Source organism: Lynx rufus, unplaced genomic scaffold (genome assembly GCF_022079265.1).
Source record: "Lynx rufus isolate CCGP_SWC_20201006 ecotype Redwood Valley unplaced genomic scaffold, mLynRuf1.p SCAF_1, whole genome shotgun sequence".
Taxonomy (NCBI): domain Eukaryota; kingdom Metazoa; phylum Chordata; class Mammalia; order Carnivora; family Felidae; genus Lynx; species Lynx rufus.
This window is the reverse complement of record NW_025814823.1, coordinates 211,883,202-211,906,193: the sequence shown is the minus strand read 5'-3', so window position 1 is coordinate 211,906,193 and position 22,992 is coordinate 211,883,202. Positions and strand designations below refer to the sequence as shown.

General features: G+C 40.2%; 1 protein-coding gene and 1 pseudogene across 1 annotated transcript in view; both read left to right on the top strand.

The window, feature by feature from the left end:
* TTC23L (tetratricopeptide repeat domain 23 like) overlaps positions 1-13,580 on the top strand; it is a 46,281-nt gene extending 32,701 nt beyond the window's left edge. The window contains exons 8-10 of the mRNA XM_047077134.1: positions 3,735-3,862; positions 12,748-12,830; positions 13,574-13,580. Of these exons, the coding sequence (XP_046933090.1) occupies positions 3,735-3,862; positions 12,748-12,830; positions 13,574-13,580 (218 nt within the window). The remainder of the gene's footprint in view (positions 1-3,734; positions 3,863-12,747; positions 12,831-13,573) is intronic.
* LOC124507744 (60S ribosomal protein L35a-like) lies at positions 1,527-1,892 on the top strand (annotated as a pseudogene).
* Positions 13,581-22,992: the final 9,412 nt, after the last annotated feature.

Genomic DNA, 22,992 nt, shown 5'->3' with positions numbered 1-22,992 from the left:
ACCAGGAGTTCCAATGTTTGAGGGCAGAAGAACATGGATTTCCAGCCCAAGAAAAGAGTGAGAGAAAATTCATCCTTTCTTTGCATTTTGTGTGTGTGTGTGTGTGTGTGTGTGTGTGTGCGTGTGTGTGTGTGAACTTGGTGAGGACAGATCTTCTTTGCTCAGTATACTGATTCAGTTGTCTATCTCTTCCAGAAACACCTTCACAGAGACACCCAGAAATTGTTTTATCAGTTATCGGGACATCCCTTAGCCCAGTCTAGTTGACACTGAAAATTAACCATCCCAAATGCCATATGTGGGCAAGTTATATGGACATCCCTTAGCCCAGTCTAGTTGACACTGAAAATTAACCATCCCAAATGCCATATGTGGGCAAGTTATATGAAAATCTCTGTACCTTCCACTCAGTTTTTCTGAGAATGTAAAGCTGCCTTAAAGAATAAAATCTATTTTAAAGAAATCAAACACCTAAGCAAAGACATTAGCATTCAGACACCATAGAGGAGACAGATTCTGCCATTTGAGTCTAGGCAATTCACTAAAACAAAACAAGCAGGGGCACTTGGGTGACTCAGTCGGTTAAGTATCTTGACTCTTGATCTCAGCTTAGGTCTTGATCTTAGGGTTGTGAGTTCAAGCCCCACATTGGGCTCCATGCTGGGTGTGGAGCCTACTTAAAAAAAAGAAAAAGAATAAAACAAAATAAAAACCCACAAAAATATATCAGTCTGTTGTTGCTACTATATAATATCTAAAATGTACAGTTTTGGGCTGCCTGGGTGGCTCAGTCTGTTGAACATCCAACTTTGGCTCAGGTCATGACCTCGTGGTTTGTAAATTTGAGTCCCGTGTCAGGCTCTGTGCCGTCAGCTCAGAGCCTGGAGTCTGCTTCAGATTCTGTGTCTCCCTCTTTCTTCTCCCTTGATTCAATCTCTCTCTCTCTCAAAAATAAACATTAAACATTTTTAAATAAATAAATAAAATAAAATGTGCAGTTTTGGGGGTGACTCAGTCAGTTGAGTGTCCAACCTTGGCTCAGGTCATGATCTGGCACTTCATGGGTTTGAGCCCCATGTTGGGCTCTGTGCTGACAGCTTGGAGCCTGGAGCCTCCTTCAGATTCTGTGTCTCCCTCCCTCTCTGCTCCTGCCCCATTCACACTCTGTCTCTCTCTCTCTCTCAAAAATAAATTAATAAAAACATAAAAAAGTAAAATGTACAGTTTTCAACAAAAGAAACATACAAAGAAACAACCCATAGCTTATACTCAGAAAAAGAGCCGTCAATAGAAATTGACTCTAAGTGGGTTAGATATTGGGTTTAGAAGACTTCAAAGCAGCTATCATAAATATGTTCAAAGAATTAAAGAAAACTGTTAAAAGAATTAAAATACAATGAAAATTACCTAGCAAATAGGAACTATTAATAGAGAAATATAAACTATTTAAGAGCTCGCTTTTCTCCTTCTGCCATCTTGGAACCTATGGAGGCCTGCTGGGAACAGGACTCCTAAAATGACAAATAATGTCTGGAAGGCTGTGGTCCAAAGCCATTTTTGCTGGATGTAAGTGGAGTTTCTGGAACCAGAGGGAGCACACAGCTCTTCTTAAAATTGAAGGTGTTTCTGCTTGAGATGAAACTGAATTCTATCTAGGCAAGAGATGTGCTTATGTGTACAGAGCAAAGAACAACACAGTGACCCCTCGTGGCAAACTGAACAAAACCAGAGTGATCTGGGGAAAAGTAACTTGTACTCATGGAAACAGTGGCATGGTCCAAGCCAAATTCTGAAGCAAGCTTCCTGCTAAAGCCATTGGCCACAGAATCTGTGTGATGCTGTACCCCTCAAGGATTTAAACTAACTTAAAAGTAAATAAATAAAGGTGTAGATTTGTTCTCTTGTAAAAAATAAATAAGTAAACTAAGAAAAAAAACAACCAAATGGAAATTCTAGAGTATATTACACTGTATGTTACAGTGTATATTCTACTGTATATTACAGTAATTGAATGAAAGAGTCATTAAATGGTCTCCACATCAGATTTGAGATGGTGGAGAACAGAATAAGATAACTCAAAGATATATCACTAGAAATTGTCCAATCCAAACAGCAGACGAAAAAGGCATTGAAGAAAAATGAACAAAGCATAAGAGACCTGTGGAACAACAGCTGGTGTACCAACATATATATACTAGGAGCACCAGAAGAGGAGGAGACAGAATGAGGAGCAAACTGTCTAAAGAAATAATGGCCCCAAACTTCCCACGCATGATGAAAATGTATCTACAGATCCAAAATTCTCAATGCCAAGTAAGATAAACACAAAGAGAACCACAACTAGACCTACAGTCAGATTTCTGAATGACAAAAAGAAAATCTTGAAAGCAACAGTGGAAAAATAGCTCCATACAGGGAAACAATATGATTGATGACTGCTTTTTCATCAGAATAAGGGAGGCTAGAAGGTAGTGGAAAAACATATTCAAAGTGTTGCTAAGTTCAGCTAAGAATTGTATATCCAGGAAAACCTCCCTTTGAAAATGAAGGTGAGATAGGCATTCCCTGATAAACAGGATCGTTGGTAGCAGTCTTGCCCTAAAATAAATACTAAAGGAAGCCCTTAGGCTGAAAGAAAATGACAGCATACAGTAACACAAATCCACAGAAAAGAATGAAGAGAATTGGAACTGGTATGTGGATAGGTATAATAGACTATACACACAAATGCAAATAGTCATCACCTTGGGAATGAGTAAACAAAATGTAGTGTATATCCACACAATGGAAAAGTACTCGGCAGAAGGAGGAACGAAGTACTAATTCATGCAGGAACATAGATGAACCTCAAAGACCGCATGATGCATGAAAGGATCACAAAAGACTACATGTGTTGTATGAATACACTTATATGAAATTTCTGGAAGAGGCAAAAACACAAAGATACAATGAAGATCAGTGACTGTCTGAGACGGGATGAGAGCAGGCATTGACTGCAACCAGCCATGAAGAAAATATTTTGGGGGTGATAGACACGTTCTAAAACTGGATTTCAATCATGATTATATAATTATAAGTTTACTAAAAGTTCATCAGACTGGGTAATTACAATGGTTGAAGGTGTGGTATGCCAATTATACCTTAATACAGTGGTAAAAAATGTTAATGGTGCCTGCTTCTGAGTAGTGTGTGTGGAGATAATTTTCATTTCTTTTTTTTTTTTTTTGCTTCTATTGCATTTTCTAGACTGATTCCATAAACATCTATTATGTTTGGAATAAAAGGCAACATTAAAAGTAAATTTTTAAGCAATAACAACTACATTTAAAGTACTTTTGAAACAAAAGTCTCTAACATACATAGGCGCGCGCACACACACACACACACACACACACCCCTAACAGGAATCCCAGTAAATAATACTCTCTATCAGAGTTTAATTTAGTTAAATATATAGTCTTTCATTACAGTTGGGAGTTTAATATGGTGACCATTTTGGGTCTTGGGATAAGGCTGTTCAGACGTAGCTTTCTTTTCCAACAGAAAAATCCATGCATTTAATCAAGAGAATAAAATTACATCAGTTGATGCCATCAAATTATATCTCAGACTTTCTGAGGGTCCTTATGAGACCTGGAATGAGAACAGGCATGGACTTGAAGTATGAAAAGCTGGTATTAGATACTTGGAAAGGCTAGCAGCTTGCCTTAATTAGTGTTTCCCTTTTTTTGCAGACGCTGTGGAGATATATTTTATAAAAAGTATCAGTGCATATCAAGCAACATTGGGCCCAACAGATTATGAAACACTGACAACCATTGAAGAATTTTGCAAATGGCTTGTCCAAAATGGAGAAAAACAGGTAAATATGAACAGGCAAATCAACTAGAGGCAGTGTGATCTTGGACAAGATCCTTAGCTTTTACTAGTGTCCATTCCTTCATCTATAATATGAGTATAATAATAGTTCCTCTCTCATAGAGTAGCCATGAAGATTAAATAATTATTTATGAGTTAACTGTTATTATTAAATATAAGCATGAAATTTCAACTCTTCATAGAAACACATTACTTAGGTGACATATCACAACTGACAGATCCTGGTAAAGCATACAATGCCACCTCCATAGAGTTTACGGAATAGAACTGGCATATTACTTCAGAATTGCCAGAATTATTTAAAAACGTTTTTTTTAATTCCCTAGGAAGCTTACAGACTGCTAAAGGCCTCACTGAAGTCTCAGGTCATCAGCTATGGTGATTGTAGTGAAAAAGTGGCTGAAACTTTTTACAACATGGGCAGGATCTGCTTTGCCAAAGGAGACCTCAGAAAGGCGATTCAGCTGCTAAGGAAGGTGCATGCTGGTTGGTTTGTGCATTTTCTCCTGGGCCTGTAAGCACAATGTGAGGAGTGAGGTGTGTGTGTGTGTGTGTGTGTGTGTGTGTGTGTGTATGCATGCATATGTTCCCTTCCTATCCCCTCCCCTCCTCTCTGTTTCCCTTCACTTCCTGTCTTTCTTTCCTGCCTTCTTTCTTCTTCCTTCTCTATTTCTTTTTTTTCTAAGTGAAGTAAAAATTCACTTTCTAAGATGTGCTGAGGGAGATACAGAAACTTACTGTGCCTATGCTTGCACCAGAGTCCTAAAAAAATAACACCCCACGGGCACCTGGATGGCTCAATCGATTGGGCGTCTGACTTTGGCTAGGTCATGGTCTCATGGTTCACGAGTTGGAGCCCCACTCCAGGCTCTGTGCTGACAGCCCAGAGCTTGGTGCTTGCTTTGGATTCTGTGTCTCCTCTCTCTGCCCTTCCCCAGCTCATGCTGTGTCCCTTTCTGCCTTTCAAAAATAAATAAAAAACATTAAAATTTTTTAAAAATAAAAGAGTAACACACCAGTGTTGGAATCTAGGTACAGCCGTGGCAGCACCCAAGGTTGGGCAGAGTCAGGAACACCTTATATAAACCATTCGTACCCAAATACTGATTCCCCTTCCAGGGGGCTCAGACAACACTGGAAGTTCATGTCTTGTAGTAGGATCTGGCAAGAGGTGTGACCAAACAGTTGTTCAGCTAGTCAGTCTACTGACAGACCAAGGCTAAAGACTTGGTAAGAGTGGTCAGGATGTCTCTACATAAAATCTAAGTTTGTTCAATGTTGGAGAAAAAGTTGGTAAAGATCACCCAATACTCATGTAAGCAGAGGGAGGAGTCAAAAGCCATCCACACATATACATTGGCAAACATCAGGTCTAGAGAGATTTTTATCTCATTTCAGGTTAACTAAACATAATCAGAAAATAAGTATGACAATAGTAAATAACAGGAGAAAGGGGTCTTATTTTGAAGATCCTGAGAAAAAGAAAGCCTTCTGAAAATAAGTTACAGTGACCAGAATAGTATCTTCAAGGAAAGCATGAATTTATGGATAGGAGCAGAAAAACCTATAAGGAGAGAAAACTTTAAAATGAAAGGGTGAAAGGGTGACAACTTGAGGCCAAAAGATGAGATGAGATTAAAATGTTAGGAGTGAAATAAGAAGGGACAAATATAAAATTCAAATCTACATGGAAAATGGTAAAGACTGTCTTAACATGTCATAGTGATGGGGAGCAACATTTCCCAAGTCTAAAATTGCAGCATTCAATAAAAACCAGAACAAAAATGAAACAAACTAACAAAAAATGATTCCTGAGCCCCACCTCACACTCTTAAGTCACAAGTTCTAAGAGGTTGGTCTAGAATCTGTATTTTTAATACTTCTAGAGCTGCAATATCCTGCCAGTTGAAAGAATCAGAGATTTATAGGACAGACTTGAAAAGCTGTCCTAGAATGCTGACAAAGGGAGAGAGGTGGTATAATGAGAAAGTAGTTGATGTAGAGGGCAAAGTAGAGATTCACCTAAAGAATTGTATACATTTCTGAAAAAAGAACTATAATACTTGGAATAGAAACAGTAATCAAAGAAATCATTGAAGACAACTTTTCTGAAATGAAAAAAAAAAAAAAACAGCACACCTGTTATAAGGGCTTACCATGTTCTACATAAAATGGAAGGAGAGCCTGATCTAGATTTTACCTGGCAGTGGCTGTTTGATGGCACAGCTACATCATCCATTTGGAAAGGGACTCAACTTGGAGATTTAGGATACTGCAAGGTAGGCGGGGCTGCATCTTTGCCATGAGCTTTTATCCTTAGGGCTTTAGTCCCTACTTCAATGTCTCAGGCCAGAAAGGAGGAGAGGGATAGAAGGGCATGCTGGCAGTAAGGCTGTTGTTTCGAGGCTTGAACACCTTCCTCATGCTAAGTGTCCACCATCAATGGGATGCTGGTGATGAAGCTTCTGAATTAGACTATGTTAATAGATGCTGTTCTGGGGATTGGAAACTGCTCCTGGAGCTAAAAAGAAGGTAAGAAACCTCAGCAAAAGTTGATGCTGAGAGGAGACCCCTTTGGCAGACAGAATAGAGCACAAAGGGGGCCATACATACAGAATCCTGGTGACACTTTTGGCTAATGTTTTTTCTTGGACAGTTCAGTTTTCATGTAAAAAGAATCAAAGTCAAATGCAGTAGGGTGGGGGTGAGAAGGTAAAGAAAAGATAAACATTAAAAATTACAATCTGGTGATAGAATACTTTTTATTCACATACAGTAAGCGGCACACATTTTACAGTGTACAATTTGATCAGCTTGGACATCTCTATTGACCTGTGGAACCATTATTACAATCAAGATCATGAGTGTATCAGTCACCCCCAAAAGTTTCCCCATCCCCCTTTGTAAATAATCAGCTTCACCCCTCTCCCACTCCCACCCCCAGGCAATAACTGATTTGCTTTGTCACCATAGATACATTAGCATTTTCTAAAATTTATATAAGTAAAATCCCACAGTTACACAGTCTTGAATCATTCAGCATAATTATTTTGAGAATTGTCCATATTATTGTGTGTATCCATGGTTTACTCTTATTGCTGAGTATTACATTGTATGGATGCCATGATATTTTTATCCATTCATCTGATGATGAACATTTGGCTGTTTACAGTTGGGTTTCTTATAGATAAAACTGCCCTGAATGTTCATGCACAAGTCTCTGTATGGATATGTACTTTTTTCTCTTGGGTGAATACTTAGGAGTGAAATGGTTAAGTAATATGATAGGTGCATGTTTATCTTTATAAGAAACTGTCAAAATTTTGGAAAATGGTTACATTATATTACATATTCCCACCGGAAGGGTATGAGAATTCAGTTCCTCCACATTCTTGCCAGTAGTTGGTGTGGTCAGTGTTTTTAATAGGTATATAATGGTATCTCATTGTGGTTTTTTTTTAATTTTTTTATTTTTAAAAAATTAATGTTTATTTTTGAGAGAGAGACACACACACACAGAGTGTGAGCAGGAGAAGGGCAGAGAGAGAGGAAGACACAGAATCCGAAGCAGACTCCAGGCTCTGAGCTGTCAGCATAGAGCCTGACGTGGGGCTCAAACTCACCAAGAGTTTGATCTCAGCAAGAGTGAGATCATGTCCTGAGCCAAAGTCCGACGCCCAACCAACTGAGCCACCCAGGTGCCTCTCATTGTGGTTTTAATTTGTGTTTGTCTTGAGCATCTTTCTGTGTACTTAATTTCTCATCTATCTTCTTGGGTGAAGTGACAATCCAAATCTTTTGCTTACTTTTCGTTAGTTGTTTGCTTTCTTATGATTAACTTAATTTTACAAGTTCTTTATATATTCTAACCACACTGTATATGATGCCTGTAGACTTGTATATGACTCCTTTAATATTGTAAAGTTGCCTCTGGTGGGAATGCAAACTGGTGCAGCCATTCTGGAAAACGGTATGGAGATCCCTCAAAAAATTAAAAATAGAAGTACCCTACGACCCAGCAATTGCACTACTAGGTATTTATCCAACGGATACAGGTATGCTGTTTCAAAGGGCACCTGCACCCCAATGTTTATAACAGCACTATTGACAATAGCCAAAGTATGGAAAGAGCCCAAATGTCCATTGATGGATGAATGAATAAAGAAAATACACATACATACATACATACATACATACATACATACATACATACAATGGAGTATTAGTTGTCAATCAAAAAGAATGAAATCTTGCCATTTGCAACTATGTGGATGGAACTAGAGGGTATTATACTAAGTGAAATTAGTCAGAGAAACACAAATATTATATGACCTCACTCATATGAGGACTTTAAGATACCAAACAGATGAACATAAGGGAAGGGAAGCAAAAATAATATACAAACAGGGAGGGGAATGAAACATAAGAGACTCTTAAATATGGAGAACAAACTGAGGGTTACAGGAGGGATTGTGGGAGGGGGATGGGCTAAATGGGTAAGGGGCACTAAGGAATCTACTCCTGAAATCATTGTTGCACTATATGCTAACTAACTTGGATGTAAATTTAAAAAATTAAAAAAAAAAAGACTCTGAGACAAGATGAAACAGGGAAAGACTAAAAGGGAGTGTGTCCAGAATAAAGAGAAGAGCAGTACAGGATGAACTGGGAGAGGCAGGGGTTTATAAGGAAGGGGAGACCAGCAGGGCCTTTTGCACTAGAGGTTTAAGAAAGTGATATGATCAGGGGTGCCTGGGTGGCTCAGTCGGTTAAGTGACAGGCTTCAGTTCAGGTCATATCACGGTTTATGGATTCGAGCCCCACCTCAGGCTCTGTGCTGACAGTTTGGAGCCTGCTTCGGATTCTGTGTCTCCCTCTCTCTCTTCCCTTCCCCTGCCCACCCTCTGTCTCTGTCTCTCTCAAAAAAAAAATTTAAAAAAACTTAAAAAATTTTAAAAATAAAGTAAAAAAATATTGTAAAGATGCCAATGTACAATTGTTGTGTGTTTGTGTAAACACGTTATGTTCCTAGTTCATGCCATAAATGCTATAAAGTGGGAAACAAGTTCTTCATATATTCTAGATACAAGTTCTCTATCAGATATATGATTTGGAAATATTTTCTCTTGGCATGAAGTTTGCCTTTTCATTTTCTTAACAAGTGTCTTTTGAAGAGCAGAAGCTTTGCAATTTCATGCAGTCTAGTTTATCAATTTGTTCTTTTGTGGATTGCGCTTTGGTGTTTTACCTAAGAAATCTTTGCCTGACCGAAGTCAAAACTATTTTTCTCCTATGTTTTCTTCTAGATTTTTTGTAGTTTTAGGTTTAACATTTAGGCCTATGATCCACTTGAATCAGTTTTCCTGAATGGTACTAGGAATGGATCCCCATTTGTTTGTCTGTTTGTCTAGCATGTGGGTAGCCAGCTGTTCTAGCACCATTTTTATTGAAATGAAATTCCTTTCTCTACTGAATTATCTTTGCACCTTTGTCAAAAATTCAGAGTGTGTGTGTGTGTGTGTGTGTGTGTGTATTATTTACGGACTCTTGTCTGTTCCACTGATCTGTTTTTCCATCTTCAGGTCAATACATGCTGTCTTGATTATTGTAGCTTTAAAACAAGTCTTGAGGGGCACCTGGGTGGCTTAGTCAGTTAAGCGTCCGACTTCAGCTCAAGTCATGATCTCACAGTCTGGGAGTTTGAGCCCACGTCGGGCCCTGTGCTGACAGCTCAGAGCCTGGAGCCTGCTTCAGATTCTGTGTCTCCCTCTCTCTCTGACCCTCCCCTGCTCATGCTCTGTCTTTGTCTCAAAAATAAATAAAAACATTAAAACAAGTCTTGAAATCAGGTAGTGTTGGTTTTTCAACTTTGTTCTTTTTCAATGTTGTTCTGAGTATTCTCGGTTCTTTGCGTTTCCACAGGAATTTTAGAATCACTGTATCGGTTTCCCCAAAAACGTGTGCTCAGATTTAGCCTGAGATTACACTGAATGTGTAGATCAGGTTGGGGAGGATTAACATTTTAACAATCTTGAGCTTCTCACCCATGAACACGTGATATTCTCCCATTTGTGTAGGTCATCTTTAATGTCTCCCAATAATATTTCTTGTAGTTTTTTTTTTTAACGTTTATTTATTTTTGAGACAGAGACAGAGCATGAACGGGGGAGGGTCAGAGAGAGGGAGACACAGAATCTGAAACAGGCTCCAGGTTCGGAGCTGTCAGCACAGAGCCCGATGCGGGGCTTGAACTCACGAACCGCAAGATCATGACCTGAGCCGAAGTCGGACGCTTAACCAACTGAGCCACCCAGGCGCCCCTATTTCTTGTAGTTTTTGATATACAGGTCATGTGCACCTTTCCTTAGATTTATTCAGACTGATTTCCAATTTTTGCTATTTTAAATGTATCATATTTGAATTTCAATTTCTGATTGTTGATGCTAGTATATAGAAATATAACAATTTTTAAATATATAATTTTGGGTCCCATAACTTTGCTAAACTCACTTATTCTAGTAGCTGTTTATAGATTCATCAGATTTCCTACATGGATGATCATGTCATCTGCAAATCAAGTTTACTTCTTTTTTTTTTTTTAATGTCTTATTATTTATTTTTGAGAGAGAGAGGTACAGCATGAATGGGGGAGAGGCAGAGAGAGAGGGAGACACAGAATCTGAAGCAGCTCCAGGCCCTGAGCTGTCAGCACAGAGCCTGACACTGGGCTTGAACCCATGAACCACAAGATCATAACCTGAGCCGAAGTCAGACGCTTAACCAACTGAGCCACGCTGGTGCCCCTCAAGTTTACTTCTTTCATTCCAATTTGGATGCCTTTTATTTCTTGCTACATTGACCAGAACATCTAGTACAATGTTGAGTGGAAGTGGTGAGAACAGGCAACCTTGTCTAATTTCTGTTTTCAGGGGGAAAAATTTTAGTCTTTCACCAATTAGGTTCGTTGTTAGCTGTTGACTTTTTTATAAATACCTTTTATCAGGTTGAGGAGATTACCTTCTACTCCTGGTTTGCTAAGGAGTTGTTTTTAACTCAGGAATGGATGTCAGATTTTATACAATTGGGTGTTGGCTATTGTAAAAACTATTTTTCTGTACCCACTGCTATAATCTATTATTTTTCTTTATGGATAGTTCTTATTCTTGTGCCTTTAGGTTCACTAATTTTTTTCTTCTCTAATATCAAAACTGCTCTTAATCCCTCCCATCCATCTTTTTACATTTTCATCTCCAGAAGTTTGATTTGGGTCTTTTAAAAAAATAAATTTTTCGTGTCCTCATTTAATTTTTTTAACATATGCAATAAAGTTATAACAGTTATAATATACTTCTCTGCTAATTCTAACGTCTATGTCAGTTTGGGGTGGGTTTTGATTGATACATTTTTCTCATATGGATAACACTTTTCTGCTTCTTTACGGGCTTTTGCAATCTTTGTTTGGATGCCAGATGTTGTGTATTTTACCTTATTGGGTGTTGGATATTTTTGTATTCCTATAAGTATTCTTGAACTTTGTTCTGGAACTCAGTTTAATTATAGTGTAGTCCTTTTAGGTCTTGCTTTTTAAGATTCAGTAGATGAGACTAGAGCAGGAGTCAGTGAAGGGCTAATTATCCCCCATTACTGAGGCAGAAGCCTTCTGAGTCCGCCACCCAAAGCTCCATGAGCCATGAGGCTCTCTAGATTGGCTGACTGAAACAGGCCCTGTGCCCAGCCCTGTGTAAGCACCAGGCCCTGTTCCCGCCAGCCCCTTCAGCTGATTCCTTTCCCAGCTTTGGGCAGTTTTCTCACATAGACGTGCTAGTCAGTACTCTGCTGAATACACAAGGGGGATCCACCACAGATATTCCTGGATCTTTTTCTCAGCTGTCTCCTCTCTTTTTACTCAGCTCTGAGAGTCTCCGGGGACTCTCAGCTCCTTATCCTCAACTTAGGGAGTCTGCTGAGCTTCCCTCTGTTCCCTTCCCTGCATCATGACCTGGAACTGCTCTCAAAACAATAATCTCAGGGCAGTTTTAGGATTTATCTCACTTGTTTCCCTCTCTCAGGGATCACTGTTCTTTGTTGGCTGATGTTCAGTGTCTTAAAGATTGCTTCATATATTTTGTTTACTTTTTCATTTTTTGGTTATTTCGTGTGCAAGTGTAAATCTGATCCCGATTATTCCATCTTGATTGGAAGGAGAGGTCCATAATAAAATTTTAACTGGAAAACTGCCTAAGAGTAAAGTGATATAGGGGCACCTGGGTGACTCAGTCAGTTGAGCGTCGAACTCTCAGTTTCGGCTCAGGTCATGATCTCGCGGTTTCATGGGTTCGAGTCCCACATCAGGCTCTGCACTGACAGTGTGGAGCCTGCTTGGGATTCTCTCTCTTCCTCTCTCTCTCTCTCTGTCCCTCCCCCACTCACACTGTCTCTGTCTCTCTCAAATAAAAAACTTAAAAAAAAAGAGTAAAGTGATACAGCTTGAGAATGCAATGCAAATTTAGGACCCATACACCGATTTCATTTATATCCATCCATTTGGTCCTAGCTATTTGGAAAATCCTGATGGAAACCATTACTACAGCCATGTTTGGGCCCTGTTACTCTCGTTATCCATAGCCACATGGTGGTGGCAGGTGCAGTGGGGTAGAATGACACACATAAAGCATGGAGGTGTGCGGAGCCTTCCGTTCAGTCTCCTTTTCCTCCTTGGCTGGGAACCAGGAGGGGGGATGCAGGGTGGGAATTTGACATGGAAACTCGTGATACCTCAGTTCCAGTGATGCTCTTCTGAGTTTGGTTTATAAAGAAGGTGCTGGCTATCTGATTCTCTTTAACCTATGTTTCTCAACTTACCTACAGTGTCTGATGATTCAAATCCTTTTATATGGAAGAGACCACAGTAAAAGCAGAGACACAAAGGACCTCCTTACCCTAATGCAGAGGTGAGTCGTGGCCCTGGTCACCAACCAGGTCATCAGTACGGATTTGTGGATAGCATGGCCTTGCCCAGATTCAGTCAGTCAGCAGGTGAGCGCCTCTGCGATTCTTGCTAGAGGGGCATAATGCCAACCTGGACTATGGATGTGGCCAAATCCTGTGGAGTAACTAGTCGATTTCTAGTAGTCTGTCAGAAACCAATGCCGTAGGGGTCTGCTGCAATAATAAATTTGTACTTATAATATCTCTTTCAATGCTGAGCATTAGACCTAAGTCCTATAAGAGTATCTCAGCTGTTAGCCTGTGACAAGGTATTCAAAGTAAATGAATATATTCAATTGAGTATATTCAAAGTAAATGAATATATTCAATGAATATATAAAATCTAGGTCCTTAAATATAAGACAAGTTTTGGGGGGATTTAATTAGCTCTAAAATTAGTAATAAAAGAGGCTCTTGAGAATCTTTTTTTAAATATTTAGAATTTAAGCTAAAAGAGTGTTTTGTGAAGACTTGCATCCTTCTTTATCTTTGTGTTCATCTCAGAATGACATTGACCTTGAATTATTCTCTTCTAAGAAAGATGAAAATTTAAATTTGTTGAGTATATACTAAGCCCCTATAACTGAGCTAAGTCATTTTCATAAAGAATTTCATCCTCACAAATACTCAGTATGATAGCTCTCACTTGACAGAGGGTTTGGATCTAAGTAAGTGTGACTCTAACGGCCACATGCTTTCCCCCTAGAGCCTAATAAAGGGGCGGGGGGGGCATTGTTGTGGAGCGAGAGTCAGGACCCTGACTGTAGTTCACTGGAGGCAGCTCACAATTGGTACCTTTCTCAGCAAGCTGGGCAGGTGAGGGACAAGATGAGCAGAGAGAACACATTCAGCCCATCATATCCCACCTACCTGAGTCAGAGCCACACCTAAAGTAGGCCCAACAGAAGACTGTCTCCTGTTTTATCACCTTCCAGAAAGGGGTTCTCTAGCCTCCCTAGTGATGCCTGTGTTAGGACGGTAAACGGGGAACTTGGCCCCCTACCTGCTGGTGCGTAGAAAGTATATTTTCCTGGTCGAGAGCCATAACAATATTTAAATAATGAGTATAACGTAGAACTTCTTCCAATTCCCTGGCATTATAAAATACATCTACTATTTCTAACCCACAAATATTCCTATTAGGTAGGTATTTTTGCCTCCCATGTTCAGGTGATGAAACTGAGAATCAGAAAGTTTGAGTATCTTTTTTAAATACCTAGCTGGTAAGTATTAAGTAGTAAGATTTGAACCTACCTCTATCGTATTTCAAAAATGCACTTCCGTTTCCTATAGAATAGGGGTTCTGACTCTCATGTACTTGAGAATATATATGGAGACACCTGGTTAGCAGGTAAGTCTCCAGAGGTGCATTTTACATACAGAGAAACTGAGGACCAGTATGTTCAAGTTAATTTACCCAGGAAGAGGCAGAGCTGGGATTCGAAACCAGGTCTCTCTAACTCCAGAATGTGCTCCCTGTAGGAAATGTAGCTTACACTCTGAAGGTAGGCTGTCCGGATTTAAAACTCAGGCTTCAACATTCAGCTCTCTGACCTAGGTGAAGTTATTTAGCCTTTCTCGGCCTCTGTATATTCATCAAGAAAGTAATAATACCTTCCTCAAAAAGTGGGTTTTCTGAGAATAAGATCACATATAATACAGCACCCCTAGATCAGGTCCTGGCAGGTCTTCAATGCTCAATGAATGTTGGAATCATCACCTTCGTCACCATCATCATCACCATCATCTCTCTGATGTGCTAGAGGTAACAGGTCCGAATGTTTAAATAAAAAGCTTTTGTATATCATGCAGCTATTATTATTTTACATTAGGAGTAATGCGTAAAGAGTAGACATCTCACCCCATGACGGGATGAAAGGATTCATCCCTGTCAACTTAACCTGCCCCTGCCACTTACTAAGTATGTGGCCTCGGGAAAATCATTTAACCTCCTTGAACCTCGGTTCCTCCATCATTAGACTACAGATAATAGTATACCATAGTAAATCATTGCGAGTTTTAAATAAAATAATGTATATAACATGCATAGGACAGTGCCTGGCAGAGTGTGTGCTCAATAAATGTTAGCAAAACACCCTTCACCCCCCCCTTCTCCCTCAGAACTGGAACTAAAGTCCTACTCAGCTTGTATTTAATAAGAGGCACTTTGCAGGAGCTGGAGTGAATCCACTTCCACCGTAGCCTGAGGTTCTTCTCCTCCCAGTCTTTTACTGTTCCTTGTCCATGGTTCGAAAAGAATCATAGGAGGAAGAGGAATTGGGAGGGGGGTGGTATAACCTAATTCAGACCCCAGGTAGGATGAATTTCTCTGGGTATGGGGAGATTAATTCTCTGTGTAAATGACAAGAAGACCTGGGCCTGCTAAGAAAATCCATGTAAGAGGAAAAGGGTCTTCTGGAGGCCTCTGCTGTAGGAGAAGTGGAGCCACTGGAGGTTTTTCTTCCACTGAAACAAGCCATATCTCACTCCTCAAGAACTGCTGAGAAGGCCATAGGGGTAGCCGCCAAAGCCCAGATGTCAAAAAAAACTAGTACAAGAATTGTTCTCCTTGCTCAAGCAACTCACTGGAATAATCAATCCCAGATGTTCTGGAGCCCCGCTAGTTTTCCAATGTGCTCTTGTATTTTTTACCCCACCTCCTCCGGAAATCCAATGACAACACTCCACTGGGCGTTCATTGCCAAGAGCCCAAATGCTTGGCTTTTAAAGCCTCTGCAAAGAAGTGAAAGCAGAAATGGGCCCTTGAAATTGGAGTTAATTCTAAGGTTAAATGATCATTGAAATCCTCAAGTAAGATTTTAGTGTATCAGAAAGGCACAGATTTGGAAGTAAACTTTGAGGCACTGTAGTCTTTTACCTAAATCACAAATGAACTCGTTTTAATTTTTTACATATGAAGCTCCTTCTAAGCACTAGAAATACTAATATATATTTTTTTAATTTAATGTTTATTCAGTTTTGAGACAGAGACAGAGTGCAAGTAGGGAAGGAGCAGAGAGAGAGGGAGACACAGAATCCGAAGCAGGCTCCAGGCTCTGAGCTGTCAGCACAGAGCCCGATGCAGGGCTTGAACTCATGAACTGTGAGATCATGACCTGAGCTGAAGTCAGATGCTTACCCAACTGAGCCACCCAGGCGCCCCAAGAAATACTAATATGTTTAAGATTGAGTCCTTTCAGAAAGACAGACACATGTGACCAGATTACTAGTCTACAGTAAAGCATTAACAGAAATGTAAACAAAGAGGACAAGTAATAAATTGAGAGGCTAGAGATAAGGGTGGAAACTGTATGTACGTTGGGGGCAGCGTGCTGGGTCTTCAAAGAAAAGTAAAATATCAGCAGGTAGAAGAGAAGCCAGAGGCGGGCATTTCAAGTAGCATGAACAAAAGCATAGAGGCATGGAGATAATCGATAGTTCTGAGAAAACACAAGTGATCATGGGTGGTCATAGTTTAAGGTACATGGGTAAGAATATACTGCAGGTGAGTTTGGAAGGATAAATTGGGGTGAGATTATGGGATGTTTTATGTGCCCTGCTGAGGAGTTTAAAACTTACTACTGAGAATATAAGCAGGATATGACATGATCAATTATTAGCTTTACAACATTACCTCTGACAGCAATGCAAGAATAGATGGGACCTAGGGAGAGATTAGAAGTAGGGAGATCAGTTACGAGCAGATACAACAGTCTAAGGGAGAGGTGTCAGGAGCCTTAATTATCTAAAGCCCTAGTAGGAGGAAGGTGGAGAGGATGGATTGAGAAACAATTTGTGGTCTCTTGTAACAAAGCCTTAGAACCAGTTAGATGTGGGGTGTAATACAGGCAGGAGTCACAGGCAGCTTTGAAGTTTCTAGCTTGGACAGTTGAGTGAATGACCATGCTATTAAATGAAATAGTGTTGACAAGTGGAGATCATCCTGGAGGATGTCTAGGGGTTGTGAGGAATATGATTTCTGTTTCGGATGAGTTAAGTTTGAGGTGCCCACAGTGCATCCACTTGGCAGTGTCTGATGGGCTGAATGGACCAGGAGCTCAAGGAGACAGATTCTGAAGTGAAGGGAATGGATAAGAACCCCATGGAATATGTAAATGTGAAATGAAAAGACTTAAGAACGAACACTTACACTTACTTTAGAAGTGTGTATGCAGTGTGATTTGAAATCAAAACAGGGCTCAAATTTGAGCTTTCCCATTTGCAGTGAGACTTCCTATGTCTTCCTTTCTTCATTGGAAAAAAAAAGTGTGAAGGGGCATCTGGCTGGCTCAGCCTGTAGAGCATTTGACTCTTGATCTCGGGATTGTGAGTTTGAGCACAGAGAGTTTACTTTAAAAAATTTAAAATAATCTTAAAAATGTGAATAAGGGCACTCTATTATTTTAAAGGTTATTTATTTATTTTTGAGAGAGAGAGAAAGAGCACAAGCAGGGAAGAGGCAGAGAGATGGGGAGAGAGAGAATCCCGAGCAGGCTCCATGCTGTCAGTGCAGAGCCCCGTGCATGGCTCGATCCCACAAACTGTGAGATCATGACCCGAGCCGAAATCAAGTTTTGGATGCCTGACTCACTCAGCCACCCAGGTGCGCCTGAGAGCATTCTATTTTAAGTGCTTTACTTAATGTATGACACATAGTAAGCTTCCTGAAATGTTCATTCTAATTATTGTTTTTGTATTATTTGGGGGTAATGCAGAAAGAGGGTCTTCTGCCTTCCTTGTAGATTTTTTTTAAATAATATCAAAATAGTAGAAAAAACTCAAATGTCCACCAGTAGAAACACCAGTGCATGTTTATGATCAATATAATGAGGTCCATGTTTATGATCATATAATATGGTCATTAAAAAGCATGAAGTAGAGCTTTGAAGAGTTATGGAAGAATATTGCAGATAAATTGTTAGGGGTAAAAACATGAAAAATACATATTAATGAGCATTGTCTATAGTATAACCCTAAATAAATATATAAATGTGTGGTTAGTGAAGGTAATAGTAATTATCTCTGAGACATTGGATTATGTGGGACTTTCAACTTCTGTGTTATATATTTGTGTTGACATTTTTTTACAACAAATATATATCCATAATAAAAAAGATAAATTTTTAAAAAGTATGGCACATGTATCAAACAGTAAGAGACAGTGTAATGTACTACAGCCAGATGCCTGGGTTATAATCCTAGCTCTGTGACTTATTAGTTGTCTGACCTTGGACAAGGCACTTTGCTTCTCAGGTTCCTTATCTACTAAATGGGGATAATAATAATAACTACTTTGTAGGGTAGTTTTGACTAAATAAATTAATGTAAGTAAAACTGCTCAGAAGGATGCCTGACACATCGTATGTGCTAACGAGAGGTGATGATGACACTGATGATGATAAGAGAATGAGGACTCATAAGAAGCCATAACGCTGGCAAATAGGGAATCATCACAGACATTAGAACGAGCTATATTGGTAGAGCAGATTTTTGAGATTACTCCGGTAATCCAGTACCTGATTAAACACCTCTCCAAATCAGGAATCGCTCATTACCTGTCAAAGTGGCCTTTCCAATACTGGACAGTTCGACTTGTTAGAAGAATATTAAATAGTCAAGGTCATGGACTTTAGAGTCAGATGGACCTGTGTGTGAATCCAGCCTCTGCCATTTTTTACGTGTCATTAGGCAAGTTATCCTAAGCCTCAGTTCCCCCTGAGGCCTAGAATAGTATCTATAATATGAAACATAATGAAGAGCAATTGAGATTATTAACCTAAAGCACTTAGCACAGTATCCGGCTTATGGTAGCTGCTCAATAAACATTAGCTGCTTTTACAACTCTAGCTTTTCATCCAGATGTATTGGAAGTCTGAGAGTATGGTGCAACAACTTCATTTTTGTTATTTTTAAATGTTTCTAGGACAGCCACATGCCACAAGCTATTTTCATATTACTTTTGATGGGTCTTAAGATGTAGAAGCCAACAGAAGCGCAAGGAAAACCATCCTTTTCACAATAGGGGAAAGAAAGAATGCCTATTTTAAAAAAAATGTTTTATTTTTATTTCTGAGAGAGAGTTCCAGCAGGGGAGGGGCTGGGGATGGGGGGTGGGGGGACAGAGGATCTGAAGTGGACTCTACACTGACAGCAGAGAGCCTGATGCAGGGCTTGAACTCACAAACCGTGAGATCATGACCTCAGCCACCCAGGTGCCCCAAGAAGGAATGCCTATTAATCGATTAGTGGCCTCCTGCCCTCTCAGTCATGTAAACCAAACAGAACAGCCTCTTCTGGGCTGAGGGACTAAGGAGGGAAAGCCAAGGAAAGTAGGATTTGGGGAGATTATCTCCAGAGAGAAGTGCAGTGAGGAGGAGAGTAGGTGATGTGCTGTGTCAGCCAAATAAGCCTCAGTGATGAAATTTATGCTTCATAAGCTGGTTTCCTGGCTGCTGCATTTATCTTCTTTTCCTATCATTTATCAGTAAATATTCCAACACTGCCTCTACAAAATTAGAGGGGGAAGTGTTTGGGGAAACTTGGTGTGTGAGTCGGTGAGGGGCAAATCCGCTCTCGCATACTGATGCCAAGGGGCAGGAGCTCTCCCAAATCAGGACGCCGGGGAGGGCTGGAGGCATTGGGGCAGAGGGAGCAGTGAAAATTTAGGCAACTTTAGCTCCCCACCCCAGAGCCCCCCCAAAGAGGAACAGAGGCTGCTAAGTGACAGTTCAGAGTACCCTGTCTTTAGCAGAACAGAGGAAGGATTCTGCAATCTACAGCACTCTGCCATGTCCACAAAAATAGATCGACCGGAGGATACCGTGTGGACGAGGTCAAGGAGATCAAGTATTTTTCATCACATGGGCCAGCTCTGTTAGTGTTTTCCTAGAGTGATGCTTGAGGTTTCTTGAGCAAAAGGCTGAGCTTGGTGGAGTTAATTTATTAGTATTGTCTGCTGTGGAGCACGGGTGGGGGTAGAGCTGAACTGCCACAAATTTGCTATTTGGGCATAGACGAGAGCAGTATTCTTTGAGGCCCAACTCTGCTATGAAATACCCATGTGACCTTTGGTTGCCTAAATATTCTGAGTCTCAGTTTCCTCATCTTTATTCCTTCCTTAACACATATGTTGTGAACAACTACTAAGTGCTAAGTATAGAGATGTAGGTGCTAATAAAGATAAATACACCACGGTCATTCCTTTGCGACAGTAATCAAGTGGGAGAGGCAAACATGAAGAAATAATGCAAACATGAGTGAGTCCTGTAGTAGAAATCACAATGCAGTGTGAGTGGGAAGGAGACAGAATCTAAGAAAGCTGGAAAAAGACTTCCTAGGAAGCATTACATCTGAGTTATTTCTTGAAGGGCAAGTAGACATTCATCCAGGTGGAGAAGAGAAACCATTCCAGGACGAAGGCACTGTATATGCAAAGGCACCGAGGCATGACAGAGGAGAGTGTATCAAAGCAATGGTAAGTTCTTTATGGCTGCCGTACAAGGCAGCATTTCCTAAAGGGCATTGCAAGGGTTGCTGATTCCAAGAGATGTTGCCCTGGCCACAGGGAGGAGGCAGAAAGGCTCCATGGCAGTTCAGTTTAGGAAAAAACAAACTAGGGTAAACGAAGTGACACATTCATTTCCCGGACTTCTCAGAACTGTTCAAATACTAAACTTCCCTATTGGCATGTTGAGAACAAATTAATTTAAAAAAAAACCAACAACAACTCACTGTATTCATATATACCTGATTTCTTTTTGACAATGATCAGTGACTTAAATTTTGGCAAATAAAACACAGCCTTTAGAACCAAAGTAGAGAAACTAAGATTTAGTTTTATTAAGAGCAAGGGGTGTAGCACATGCTTGAACTGAGGGTACAAGAATGCTTTTGTAGTTTGGCAAAGAATGTGGGCCCCACTTCAGGACATAATAAAGTCTGTGAACATGACTATCTCACCAATGAACTATTTTATCTGATCATAGAAACCATGACTTCAATGCATCCCTGTGAACTAATTTTTCTGTATGATTCATGGTGGTTAAGAGCTAGCTCTGGAGACAGACAAGCCTGGGTTCAGGCCCCAGAACCACCACTTTCTATCCGCACGTAATCCTGGTTTGCTCACCATAGAATGGAGGTGAGAAGAACACAGGTCTCTTAGTGTTGCCGTGAAAACAAAATGTATGTAAAAGGGTTAGCAGGGTGCCTGGCCCCATAGTAATCATGTAACAAATAACATCTATTTTTGTTTTTACTGAAGCCTGGGCTTTCTTTAAGTTTATTATCTTCTAGCTACAACATTTGGTGCATGCAGCACAAGGAGAGAGGGGCTAGTAACTATTCTTGGTAAAAAGCTACCACACCAAGCTGGTGTGGAAAACACTTCACTGGTTAACATCCCAAAAGTGAGCTGGATGGAGCTTATCAGCCCTTGGAAACGACAGTCTGATACAATTACTCCAATCCAAAGAAGATAACGTATACTCAACGGATGGAAGTCAGTGTCCTTTCAGTGACCTGGAGATTTCAGGCCAGGGGAATCCTGCCACCTTGTGGCAGGAGGGTGAAGAGGCCCAGGCGGATTTCTGACTCCTATGATTGGAGTGGGATGGGAGTTCCTATTCCTAGCAGAGGCCCCTCAGATTTTTGCCCCCCTCGGGTTTTATGAGACCCTGAGCAATTGACTTAATTTGTGCCTATTTCTTCTTCAGATCTGAAATCACATTATCTCTTGGTTTACTGAGAAGGAAGTTAAAGTGCCAGATAGCTTTCTGTATTTTATGCAGTCAGTAGTAGAGAATGAATATAAAATAGTGGAGCTTGAATATAAAAAAAAGCCTCATAAAATTTTGTATCTCGTATTTCTGTGGAACAAATATTTTTTTTCAGTCAAATAGGGGCCGTGAAAACCACACTTAGCAGGCTTGAGGTCTAAATAGGAGATGACTGAAGAACACTTAATAGAAACCAGGTTTCTGGACCAGATTTCTTTTGGACCAGATTACTTCTAACTCCAGCCCAGCTTCTCCAATATTAGGAAATCAGTGTATGGGACTCTTAATGGCTGGAAATGGGGAAGATAGATCCTCTGTGTAGCAATTAAGAGGGCCCTAGGCCCTAAAATCTGTGTATTCATGAGAAGAGATCCCCTGAAAATTATGAACAATATAAAAGACCCTAAACTAAGTACATTTTTTTTCAGCTGTGATTAAAAGCAATCCCGGTATCTTAGATATCCTTAGCTGCCATCTGTATCAAAGGAAGAGTTCCTGCTCCTCAGGGAGAAAACCCAAGACTCGAGTACCATTTTAGAGGCCTGTTAGAAGACTCAACATTTTAGGGGTATGGGCACATGGTGAAATAGTTGCCTCAGACTGAAGTTCAGCCATCTAGCTCAATAAAGCAGTGATTTGGAACTGGAAGAGAGGCAAGAACAAAATAAAATGCACAAATGTTTGTCTCCTTTCCTTTAGGTCTTCTGTTATCAGTAAAAAGAAAACCTCTATACTGGACAGCCAACAATAAAGCCAACCTTGTTGATAACAAAAATTCTGGATCACAAGATATATTTATCAACACTGGTAAGAATGGCAGATCAAAAGCAGAACTAAGAACTCTAAGGAGGAAAAAAAGTCTACTTAGCAGCAGCATTACAGGTAAAATACTCAAGAGCCATTAGAAAGCAGGATCCTGATCTATAACTTGGGGCGGGGGGCAAGGGGCAGGGCAAGTGTAGAAATCCTTTTTTAGATACATGCTTTTAGTTTCTTAATGACTGGGGACTCTTTTGTATATTTTTGTATACAAAATACTTTTTTTTTTTTTCAACGTTTATTTTTTTTGGAACAGAGAGAGACAGAGCATGAACGGGGGAGGGGCAGAGAGAGAGGGAGACACAGAATCGGAAACAGGCTCCAGGCTCCGAGCCATCAGCCCAGAGCCTGACGCGGGGCTCGAACTCACGGACCGCGAGATCGTGACCTGGCTGAAGTCGGACGCTTAACCGACTGCGCCACCCAGGCGCCCCTATACAAAATACTTTTGTATTTCCCTTTTTATAACTCATATTTCATTTTTGTCAGTTTTGGTTTTTAAAGAAGATTCTGCAACACCTAAGTAGTT